The sequence below is a fragment of the Quercus suber genome, unplaced genomic scaffold, assembly GCF_002906115.3.
Source record: "Quercus suber isolate HL8 unplaced genomic scaffold, Cork oak 2.0 scaffold_864, whole genome shotgun sequence".
Lineage (NCBI taxonomy): Eukaryota > Viridiplantae > Streptophyta > Magnoliopsida > Fagales > Fagaceae > Quercus > Quercus suber.
Genome location: NW_027070294.1, coordinates 47,647 through 60,367, shown reverse-complemented (window position 1 = coordinate 60,367; position 12,721 = coordinate 47,647). Strand labels below are relative to the sequence as shown.

At 31.8% G+C, this 12,721-nt stretch overlaps 1 protein-coding gene across 1 annotated transcript; it reads right to left on the bottom strand.

Moving 5' to 3' along the window:
- Nucleotides 1-2,480: 2,480 nt before the first annotated feature.
- LOC112020714 (ubiquitin-like protein ATG12) lies at nt 2,481-8,355 on the bottom strand. The gene is made up of 6 exons (XM_065767926.1): nt 8,042-8,355; nt 7,844-7,902; nt 4,477-4,545; nt 4,320-4,382; nt 2,980-3,082; nt 2,481-2,754 (listed from the first exon to the last, which is right to left on the bottom strand). Exons 1-5 carry the CDS (start codon nt 8,079-8,081, stop codon nt 3,023-3,025), a joined length of 291 nt encoding a protein of 96 aa, XP_065623998.1. The 5' UTR covers nt 8,082-8,355; the 3' UTR covers nt 2,481-2,754; nt 2,980-3,022.
- Nucleotides 8,356-12,721: the final 4,366 nt, after the last annotated feature.

The following is a 12,721-nucleotide window of genomic DNA, read 5'->3' as shown; positions in this document are numbered from 1 at the left end:
ACCAAACTATAATTCTCAGACATGTGTAGTGCTCTCCCATCTCTCACACACACAAAGGCAGTTGCCAACATAAATCCCTAGGGGTAGTCCCAAAAAATAGGCTATATTATAATGGGGAGAGTCAGAACTCATTACCCAATAGTGAGACTTATTGAGCTAGACATAAAAGCATCTCAGTGGATAGAAAGATCACTTTAATTCAAAATAGTTTTACTAAAACAATCTACACCAATAACAAGTATTTCAACCTCTTGCTTATTAGAAAAAATAGCACAATCTTCACAGTACTCTTATTGATGCCTTTCTCCCCCATAATCTTCACAGTACTCTTTGAGCTCGCCTCTAACAAGTGAAACCTACAAGCAACTAACCCCACCCGCCAAAACCAGTTATTAAGTAATCTAGATCTCTCCTACAAATGATGCTTATGGATTCCACTTTTCTTTAATCACCTTTAAAACTGAAGTCCTTATTCCAATTTGAACTTGTATTAGGGTTATGCATCTACAACAAAAGACTACATATAGGGTTTTTAATGAAGAATACCATACCCACCAAAACAGCAAGCTATCATATTCACAGCTCCACCTCTCAAACAACTTTCTTTTATTATTATTATTTCTTTTTGGAGGTGGCAGGAGGACGCATACATCAGACAGAGTATATTAAAGTGAAAGAAAAAAAGACATTGATGGTTAATATTATTTACAACATTTGCGTTTAAGTACACACAACATGCAGCTACTTTAAGATATGAAATTGACATGTTTTTGACACACCCATTGTCAGCAACAAGAAATGCCCTCCAAATCACAGACATAAAGAACAGGGCGGGAAGGGACCAGGGGTATTAGTGAAAAAAAAAATGCTGTCTCCACCTTGCTATGGTGACTTGCACACTCTTTGCAATTGTGACTGCTTTAGGAAATTTTTTTAGGAGGGTCACTGGAAAACTTAGATTATATAAAATCTAATGAAAAGATAACTTACATAAAACCTTTATTGACAGAACTCATAGACTGAGAGGAAGCTGCCATTGTTTTTTTCCTATGAAGAGATTACTATATGTCCAGGGCAAGTTTTATTGCTTCCACGGTTTCTAGGCTTTTTATAGTTATTTTTCTCTATTCTTAAGCTAGTTTGTTTTGCAGTAAAATATTTTACTTTATAGTATTTGTTTCATTATAAAATTTGGTCACACCTAAAAATATTTTTCCTCCTGTAAATAATTAATTTAACAATTGATTAAAATATAAAGACAGGTATTGACTTTATAAAATAAAATAAACAAATTTAAGCAAATAAAAAAAAATCAATGAGTTTAAATAATTTTCAAATGAATTTTCACAATTTTTATAAGGTTATAAAAAAAATAAAACATCAATATTATGATTCTTAATAATCATTAAGTAGAATGCATTTAGCAAAGAAAACAAATTCAATGCTATTAGCACATTGATAGGGAGATGATATAATAAAACAGAAAGCTATTATTAATCCTTTAAAAGTAAAATGAATATAATAGTTTCCAACTAAATACAAAATGGAATTATCTAGCCTAATGGTTTATGCGCATGACAAAGAGAGAGGTATATCAATTTGAATGGAAGATATGACTTTCCATTTTAGTCCAAGGTAAAGGTGAAGAGGGGTAAACTGAAAGTCATCCCATTCATGTAGATGAATTTTCAATTTTGTATTTCTCTTTTTTTTTTTTTTTTTTGGTATCATATGCATCTTTTTCGCATATGCTCTTAAAGTAATCATTTCTATAATATAAGTATAATTATTTTTTTGAAAAATCTAATTAATTAAAAAAGGAAAGAAAAATATTACATAATTTAGATTTTTTTTTTTTTTTTGGTCTTTTCGTGAGTTTATAAGAGAATTTTTTTTTTTTTGGTAACTTTTAAAAGAAAAAACTTCTAAAAAGTTTATATGCTGACATTTAAGTTGTATTTATTTATTATATATAAATATATATATATATATATATATATATATATATTATATATTTTAAATTTTTACCTTCAGCGCACAAGTTCGCTTTGAGAATTTTGCACCGCATCATGATTGCAATGACCAAATTTGCCACATAAAAAATTGACAAGGCATATCCACAAGCATGATTATTTCACATTTCTATAATGCATTCCTCTTCATTGATGACTTAAATAAAGTATTTACTTTTCAAAATTTATGGCACATGGTAAATGAAAGCTTTAAAATACAATGAGGTTTTTTTTTTTTTTTTTTTTTTTTTTTTTTTTTTTTTTTTTTTTTTTTTTTTTTTTAATGAGACAATAATACTGATAAGTCAATTTGCTATCATTAGAAAAAATTTTCTCACATGAAGCACATTTATTTTATTTTATTTTATTTTTTGAGAATCCACATGAAGCACATTTATTTTATTTTATTTTATTTTTTGAGAATCCACATGAAGCACATTTAGACAAACTAAAAGTCCAGGAAAGACGGATGGTTAAGGGCAGACAGCCTTGACATTCCAAAAGTAAAATAAATGTGAACATTTAGCATTAACCTTTTAGCTATATACATCATTATGTATTGAATATCAATCAACCAGGTAATTACAGCTTGTAAGCAAAGCAACTCAATAAAAGTGTGGCTTCAACTCAAATGATTATGAATCTAAACTTTCAGTTCCAATCTTCAATCCCCTAATCACAATCTTCAAATTTACCATCAAATCATGTTTCCTTGCTTGTATGGAAGTAATAATCCGAGTTTCTGCAAAATATGATGCCGCTTAAAATCACTTATAGGATAGATCTTGATTTTTTTATAAATTTTTTTGGTTCTTAGTTTGGCATTTCTTTCCCTTTTTTTTGGGTTTTTTTTTTTTTTTTTTTTTTTTTGGGGGGGGGGGGGGTGGGGGTGTGGTTGATGTTCTGAATGATACCAAGGAGAAATTTGAAAGATTAAAAATGATATGCATATCATAAATATACTTACAAAATGAATTTACACAAGCAGACCCTTCACCAAAATCCAAGAGTTAGCCCCATGCCATGGAACAAGCATAATTAACCACCAGTTTACCATCAAAACCAAAATTCTGCAATGTCCAAGTAGAAATAGTTGAAGTTATGGTCATAGATAGAGCAGCTATGAAATTTAATACATAAGCAGAGAATTAAGTTTTTTACACTGTTTTTGCTGACCACATGGGAACCCCTCTTCCTAGTGCACACGCATGTGTGTGCGTGCACGTGCACTAAGGAGATGTGTAAAGCTCTTCAAGCACCAAACCAATCCTCAAACATGTGCAGTCCCCCGTCCCACACACAAAGGAAGTTTGAACATAAATCCCTAGGGTTAGTCCCAAAGAATAGTCTAAATTCTAGTTGGAAGGATCAGAACTCATTACCCAATGGTGAGACATCATGAGCTTAACATAAACAATCTACAGAAATAACTAATATTTTTCAACTCCTTGCTTATTAGAAAAACTAACACAATATTCACTGTACTCTTATTGATGCCTTTCTCCCCCAAAATGATTTTTATGTATTCCACTTTTCTCTAATTGCCTTTAAAACTGAACTCCTTATTCCACTTTGAATTTGTATTAGGGTTATGCATCTACATCGAAAGACAGGAATTTTTTTTATAGGGTTTTTAATGAAGAATACAATATACAACAAAACAGCAAGCTATAACATTCATGGCTCCCCCTTTTTGTGCACATAAAACAGAATAAGTATATTAAAGTAAACGAAAGAAGACATTCATGGTTGATATTATTTTATAATGTTAGAAGGGATCAAATGCAATATAACATTTGCTTTTAAGTACACACAACATGCATGATGTCCACAACAACAGCAAAACAATGAACATTTGATTAGAATTTCAAACCATTGCATGCAGCATCGCAGCTCCCCTGCCCTCAGCCTAAATTTCATATATCTTAATGATGTTATAATCTTTCATAAATAATTATCCCCAATGGCCAACAGTCAGAAAAAATCGTGAATTACAAAAATAGAATAAGGCATATTTGGAAAGCTTAACAAGCAGAATGTCCGCTCAAAGCCATTTCTTTGTCTTCCACTATACCTTTTACTATCAAACAAAAATTAGACAATGTTGATACCCTCACAATAAATTTGGGCCAATTCATCATCATCTTCTTATATATATATATATATACATATATTGGATATTTAGTTTAACAAGAATATGAATGAAAAATAACTAATGAAATTACCCCAATATAGCAAGAATTTATCCATGGCCATAATAAAGAAAACAATATAGTAAGAAAAATTAATGAAGATACAGCAACTTACATTATACAGATCAATCACCAATTCATCTGGGTTTGGAGAGAATGCACTGTTGACATAGACAAACTAAAAAAAAAAAAAAAAAAAGGACAAGAGATTAATATTATGAAGCCCAGAGGTTACAACAAATACAAAAAAAACACACCAGAGATCATCTTACCAATGTTTCCCGATGAAGTTGTCGGCGTAGAAAGTCAATTACTTTAGCAAACTTGTCAGTTCCAGGTATCTGCCACATTAAGAGTATTCAACACATGAATACAAGATGTTTTGTAAGGAAATTTTTATTGAAAAGAAGGAACACCAACAAAACACACAAAATATTTTATGAGACGGTCTTACGAGACTTCCCTCTCACAACATGTGGTACCCGCAGCTGTGGGTTTCACATGCTGTGAAAGGGTCATGATATACCATCTCCCAATGCACAAGGTGCATTCTTAGATGGTAAAATTAAGGAAAGTTACAACAGATTAGAACATGAATGACATGGTATATAGCCATTCATACAAAGATTGTAAAAAGATCTTCTTAAGATCCACTGTAGAACGTAGGTTCGATCCATTGTAGAACATAGGTTCCCGTAAAAGCTCTATTATTACAGTATCTCCAAATGGCCTACATAAGACACAAAGGAGCAACCTTCCAACTATCACCGCTTAGATATTTTGCAAACCTCCCTGTCCAACATGCCAAGAAATTAACAACTGGATGAGGCATCCCTCCAACTCTCTAGTAGTTAGTAGGTCTCCAACAAATTAGGTTTTCTACAATCCTCTTAATTTTGTTTAATAAATGAGATCCATAAAGTCTGCCAACCTCCCCATTTCCCATTTGTGAAAATCTCACATGAACAAGATCCTGTGTTCCAGCATAAATAATCTGTCACAGCTGCCTCCTTATTCTATACTGTATAACCCTGGGTATACATCCTTCAAAGCCTGATCACCCCACCACGAATCACTCCAAAATCGAACCCTAGATCCTCTACCAAGTTCAAAGTTGATATACCTGGAAAACAACTTCCAGCCCGTTTTAATAAACTTCCAAAGACCAACACCATCCCCTCCCCTCCTCTCCTTTGAATACCAACCACCCCATTCACTCCCATACTTACCATTACTTTTTCTTCAAAGAGCATTTTCCTCCTCTATGGCAAAAGTAAATCCTTCTGCACCTTCTCAATACCCCTAGCCGTGGTAGTAGGGACTAGAAAGAGGGGAAGGAAGTAAGTAGGCAAGCAAATTTTCAAACAGAAAATTTTGCATTTCCCTAATAACATGTAGTCACACCAAATTTTGTGTTAATCGAATATTATTTATTATCCTATCCATAAACTCATGTTTTGTGTATAAGTTGAAGTACAAAGAAACTTGAAATTGAAAGATGAAATGGTTATTGATATTTGCTCATTTTTTATATTTTCAAGCATGATAGAACATAATCCAACATTGGATTTGTTCGGTAAAAAAGAGTGAATTGATCCAAGTTTAGGGCTTGCCAATTAAGGAAGTAATAAAAAAGACATGCAATGGAGGATTAATATTAATAGAAGTAATAAAAAAAGGCCTTGTCAATTAAGGAAGAAACGGAGTGTACAAATTCAGATAGAATAGAATGGAGGAAAAAGAGATGTGGCCAACCATAGCCAATCCAATCCGTTAAGGATCCAAAGCCGACCCCAAAAATTTAGGATTAAGGCTTGTTGTTGTTGTTGTTGTTAACTTTTTTTGTACAATTAGTATTACAACTCCTAGTGTTTTCCACCAAAAGCGACAAGTCGTTGGTTTGAGTTTGACAGTTAGCCTCCTCAAAAAAATTTGGATTAAGACTGCCTACCAATTACCTCTCCCAAACCCTGCAAAAGTGGGAACTTTGTGCATTAGGTATGACCTTTCCGGTATTAAGAATCCTAGTTTAACTTGTAAATTAAAAAACCTAATAATGTAATAACTAAAAAAAGAGTAAAAATACTAACTTATACTAAAAGAAAACCAAATCTAAAATACTTAGGATGTTCTAGAAAATTCTAGACTCAGCTAAATTACTAAAATACCCTAAATTCACAGGATGAATGAAATGACAATTTTGCCCTTAAATACAAAACCGACACAACCAATAAAATAAAAACCCAAATTTAAATTATTTTAACCCTATTGCATTTGCACCACTTTTACATCAATTGGCCTTCACACGAGATCTCATAAAATAAATCTTGAATGGGCAAATTTATGAAGTAGTAACAATTTAATCTTCCATGGCTAAGACTACATGAAACAAGAAAATCTTGGACCTCAAATCAAGCTATTTTGTCATTCATAATTTAAATTGCTATCAAGAAACGTTTCATCAGTGAAGCACAAAAATCATCTTCCATTACTTTATATATGAGTCTAGTAAAGACAAGAACACTCAACTATCATTGTCAAATTCTCTTAAAGCTTATTACATTTTTTTTTAATTGTAAGTTACACAAACATAGAGGGTTTTGAACACAAGATCTCACCCTCCCTATTTATATAGGCGAAGGAAGTATCATTTGTGCTAGGGCTCATTGGCTTAAATCTAGGATTTGTGGGCATTAACAAACAGGATTTCCGTACAGAAATGTGATAGCAAAGCCAAATGCAGACAGGCTATATGTGCAAGTAACACTATACCATATATTTTGTAAAAAAAAAAAAAAAAAAAGGCATGCGTCAATTTTGATTCTATAATACAGTTCCTACACAACTAAAGTTGGATAATTGCACAAATTTCTGATATGTTGGAAACATATGTCATTGACAAGTTTTTGACACACCACTTGTCAACAGGAAGAAGTGCCCTCCAAATCAGAGTCATAAAGAACAGGGGAAAGAAGTTTTAGTAAAACTAATGCCGTCTCCACCTTGCTATGTAAATTACATGCTGTCTCCACCATACCCATAAGTCAAGGTCAGTACTTAGGTTGAAACCATTAAACTTGCACAATAATCTTCGCGATATTATGTCGATAAGTTTTTCATGTACATATGGAACCACAAATCTTAGTATGCGAACATAATTACACAAAAAGTACACCCAAAATACTTACACACACACACACACACACACACACACATATATATATACATATTTTGGTGCTTTATTGAACCAAATTCTATCTTAAACTTGCAATGAAGACACAAACATTGGCATTTCTCCCAAATCAGACTCAACACTTTATGAATAATTTTTTCCAACAAAATCATCATCCATAAGATACTGGCAATTCACATCAACTTAAAAAAAAAAAAAAAGAAAAAAAAAAGAAAAGAAAAAAAAAGAGTGTCTTTTATGCAACTTCTTAAAGAATATGAACTCAAGACCCTTAACACACCATAATTCACTCTTATATGAAAAACCCATATGCAGAAGCTCCCATAAAATCTAAAAACAAATACAAAGTCCACCCAGGGTTTCAAATTCAATTATGGTTATTGTAATAAACACTAAACAATTTGAACAAAATACATAAAAACACATAAAACCCATTTAATGAATACCTTGAATTTCGCTTGCTTGAGAATAGGAGCATCACCAGTGGCTCTCAGATGAACAACCACTACATCATATTGAAAACAACACCAAAAAAAAAAAATAATAATAATAATAATAAAATCAATAACTGAGAGTAAATATTCAAAACTATTAATTAAACATTTATTATTAATGGGTTTTTCTTGAAGGGTTTGGTTGTTCACCTTTTTTAACAGAACTCGGAGACTGAGACTCAGCTGCCATTGTTATTTTCCTCTGAAAACAAACAAAGAACGAGTCTCGGGTCAGACTCAGATGTGGGGAAATTGCTATTTCCACGGCAAGTTTTATTGGTTCCAAGGTTTATGGGCTTAGTGTTTGGGCCCAATTGGGCTTCCCGTTTGTTATTTTTCAAACCTCAATTTCCTTCTCCCTCTCAATCTCGGTCTACTCTAGTAACTCTACTTCCTCCTCTTCCTCTCTCAATTTTCGGGCTAGGCTGGGATTTTGGGGATTTTGATTTTACGGGAAGGTTGGGTGGGTCTACGTTTACCTGAATAGTTTTTTCTTTTTAATTTCTGGAATTATTTTTAATTAATGATTTTTAGGAAATAAATAATCAAATTAAAATTAAAATTTTTAATTATGGCAAAAAACGTCGTAGTTTTGACAAGATAATAGCACTTGGATGACAAGATAATGGAAGTCTATATTAGGGTGTTTTGAAACTTAAAAAGACAGAAAAACTTAGATGATGAGTTTTGAAATTTAACAAAGAAAAAAAAAAAAAAAAAAAACCCAACTTCAACATAAACGGTGTCATTTTCTTTGCAGAAACGACTTTTTGTTTTAGCTTAAGAAAATAACATTTTTTTTAACATAAACTATTTTTAACTGACTAAACCGGTTTGGTTCTTGGTTTTCCTTGATTTTTAATAGAATTCTTGTTTTTCTGTATAATCGAGATGAATTGGTGGTCAGTTCATGGTTTGAACCAACTACTTTAACCATATTCGACCTACTTTTTAAGAGATTTAAATGGGCTACATTTAAAAAATAAATAATTGCCAAGAGCCTAATAGCGCAACTAAATACTTTTTAGTGTTTCCAATGAAAGCGTTTAGGTTTCAAATCTTCCATCCCCACTATTAAAATAATTTTTAAAAAATAAAAAGAAATTTTATTCAATTAACTTACTTTTTGACATATAATGAATGTATATGAATCCTGAATAACTTCTACCTTCACTAATCCAATTTATCTTCCCTAAAACCAAATTACTCAATTTGAACTTAATATCTTTTTGTAGGTTTCAGTTAATTTAATTTGTAAAATCTCTTACCGCTAAATAAGGTATTTCAATCTTGGATTTCTTCATTCAAAGCACCAGGAGGTTAGTTTAATTGGTAAAATATCTTATCATTGAATTGGATTTGAATTATAAAAGTCTCCATTAAAAATACCAAAAGTTACTACTTAAGGCTCTTGGCTACTCATATAAGCTTTTACTAAGCCATTTTTCTAAGCCAAGCTTGAGTAACTTCTAAGTTTTCAATAAGCATTGTCAAAAGCCTTGTAACTCAATTAGTTGACATCTCTTGATGTTTCCAACAAAGACATCTTAGGGTTTAAATCCCTCATTCTCGATTGTAACTAACAAACTATCAAAAAGAGGTTCTCTATAAGCATTATTTATCGTATAAACAAAGAAGAACATGTTATCCTACTAGGTAGTTGTTATGGATAAAATTTGTGGTTGGTTGTTTTGATAGAACTACGGCCTCCTCCTAATGTGATAAATGGGTTACTTCAAAGGAGTCTAGATCTCCACGTTAGACTAGCTAATAATTTCTAACAAAGAAAATCATGACTGTTCTTTATTCATTGTTAATATCTGAATTTATGAAAGACAGAATTCCAAATAGATAAAAAATAAACACTAATTTCCTATAATCTATCAATAAAACTAACAATAATCCAAAATAATATAACTAATCCAAACTGTAAAATGTATACCTGTCAATATTTATCCAATATTAATCAAATAAATTAGGCACATAATACTCCTCGCCTTTAGAAAACACCATCTTCCTCAAGGGTCTTATTCTTCTTCTTCTTTTCTCTTCCTCCACTTCCACAAAGTGTTTCTCATTTTCTTAAATGTTTAGCCTTGTTCGGTTTGATTTTCTTTCCTTTCTCGTATTCTTCAAGCTTTTTATTTTGAAATGACATGGAATGAGCTTTCTAAGGTGGACTACATAGAAATATAAAGGCTAGAACTTTTTTATTGTTTTGTGATTGTACTCATCTACCCTCTGAGATATTGTTATTGAAGTTCGATCAATCGAAAATCACAGATCATGCATCAATTTGCAGATTTTAAAAGCCCAACCCATCATCCAATCTACTAGGGTTTCGTGACACTTATTCTACATTATAAAAGAGACTCTATAGGACTGGAAAAACAGAGAATGAGAATTGCTTATTGTGCCTCCTATTCTGTATCTAGGATTTTTGTGTCCAAAACCCTCTCAAATCTTCTACCGATGTTATTTGTTTGAAGAAACTCAAGATCAGGTGTTGTAGAAGTTGTTGTCACCAAACTAGTCATTAAAGGTGCTAGAGATCTAAAGCTTCAATGGGATTTTGAAGTGCATAGATTGAAGGTTTGAAGAAATCAAGATTAGGTGTTGTAGAAGTTGATGCCATCAAAGGTGCTAGAGATCTAATGCTTCAATGGGATTTTGAAGTGCATGGATTGGAGGTTCACATTGTGGCAGTTCACTATAAAAGAAGTTTGTGGGATTTAGAGCTCAGTACAGTAATTGAAGTTACATTTACTACAAATTGTTATTCTTGATTATAAATCTCCAACTTATAGTGAAATTGTTACCTCGGGATCAATTAAATCAAGTTCCCCAAATTTTTTCTTTTGGAACAAGTTTTTTCATAAGATTTTCTAAATTATTGTATCTTGTGTTATATTTACTTTCCCGCTATGCATGATATGTATGCTTGATTGTTTAACCTAAGGTTTCATAATTGATCTAATTAATAACTTGGCCTTAAAATTGGTTAAACCTTGTTTGTCTTGGAGGTCTAAAACCTAACAAACTCTTTTCTCTAAATTCGCCTGTCCCTACCTTATTTATATTTATTAATTAAAAACAAATACTTTTTCTAATATCTTTAATAAATTTTTTTAAAGGCATATATATGTTCTTTAACGTTCAAACTTAAATGTGAGACATCTTTTGTTGTTGTATTGTCAAAATTAATCTTTTTTTAATTCAAAATTTAATAAAGTAAAAAAATAAATGATTGAGTAGGACGGAGGTGGGGTAGGAACCTGTGAGTACCTCCAACCTCAAAGATGTGGGCTGGAACAAACACTGCCTTGAATTGAGGGTGAAGTGGGATGGAGAATAGGAAACTCATCCGATTGCCATTCCTACACACAAAAGACAGGGTTTTCCCTTCACCCCTCTATGGGAAGTCTTATAAATGAGCTGGGAGTATTTGAAAATCCAGGAGGCCATGTTACGTGAGCTATGTAGAAAGCTAGATGCATGGCAATAAAGACATGTATAGTTGTATACTTGCTTAATAGAAACTCATGCATGTGATCTCAAATTTTCAAATAATATAAGCTTCATCAAATTTTCAAATAACAAACAAACCAAATCATGCATAACTAGTACCCAAAAAAAAAAAAAAACACTTCTCTATTAAAAACTTAAATTAAAAAAAAAAAAAAAACTAATAGTCTATTATATATACCAGTTAAAAATAGAATATACAAAATAATACTATCAATACACAAATAGTTAAAATAGTCTAGTAGTCTTATTTTCTTATTGGGAATAAACTAATAGTCTATTATATATAAATATATATATTATATTTTTTAAATGCACTCATAAAAACTCATTATCGGCAAAAGGCAAAAGGTAACAGGGGTTGAAATTAAGAATTAACAAAATGAAAAAAACAAAAAGGAACTGATGAAAGATAAATCTTAAGATTGTCGATACTGTATTTTGTCTAGTTCCAATTTACACGTCAATATAAAGACAAAAAAATAATAATAATAAAAGGTGTAAAATCATGAATTTCAAAGCCAAAAAGAGTAAAAATAAGTACAACATATTTGAACGGTGAATCAAAAAGTTGTAATGATTGAAAAATCCATTTTACAGCAATTAAGACTAAAACCTTAACCAGGTATGGTCAAAATGTTGACTCTTTTATCCGACCATTGGATCGTGTTGAATTTTAGACCGTCTCATAGGGCATGTTTTTCCCTCGAAATAATAGTTTACGGGCCAATATTGAAGTTGAAATAGATGAGATATTACCAAAATACTGAAAATCCTAATAAAATCATCACTTGTTTTTCAAGAAAACTAACAGTTTTTTACTTGACTTCATGCAATAAACGATATCGATTGGGAAAGAACTGGAATGGGCTGGACCATTTTGAAGAACAACGTCTTAGCTAATTTTCATCAAAAGGGCTCAACAATATTTGCTTTGGATTCAAAGATAAGAATTTTTTAAGAAACCAGAATTTTTTAGCTTTGCATCACCTTTCTTCCAAGCATGATATCTCAAAGGCCGTAAGTAAATTGAGCAAGGCTAAAACCATTGGGAACTAGACATCTTGAGCTTTCTGTGCATGTAAAATTCGAAGGAATAGAGCTCAAAAAAGCCTCCAAACAGCAACACGAAAATTAGGATAGAAATCAGAAAAAGACGAAAAAGGGCTGATGAGGTGGCAAAAGTGGAAGGCTAGCATTAGTGTATCAGGATACACCAATGCTAGCTGCCACTTGCTGCGGGTGGCTAGCACTAGTGTATCTTGATACAATAATGCTAGCCTCCCATTTTCCTCTTTCCCTATA

What these genes read in the sequence shown, in the direction of transcription:
- LOC112020714 (XM_065767926.1), bottom strand. Translation starts at nt 8,081, where the DNA reads ATGGCAGCTGAGTCTCAGTCTCCGAGTTCTGTTAAAAAAG. An exon ending in TCAAGCAAGCGAAATTCAAG is followed by an intron (nt 4,546 to 7,843) that starts GTATTCATTAAA and finishes TTAATGTGGCAG; the next exon opens with ATACCTGGAACTGACAAGTT. An exon ending in AACTTCATCGGGAAACATTG is followed by an intron (nt 4,383 to 4,476) that starts GTAAGATGATCT and finishes TTTTTTTTTTAG; the next exon opens with TTTGTCTATGTCAACAGTGC.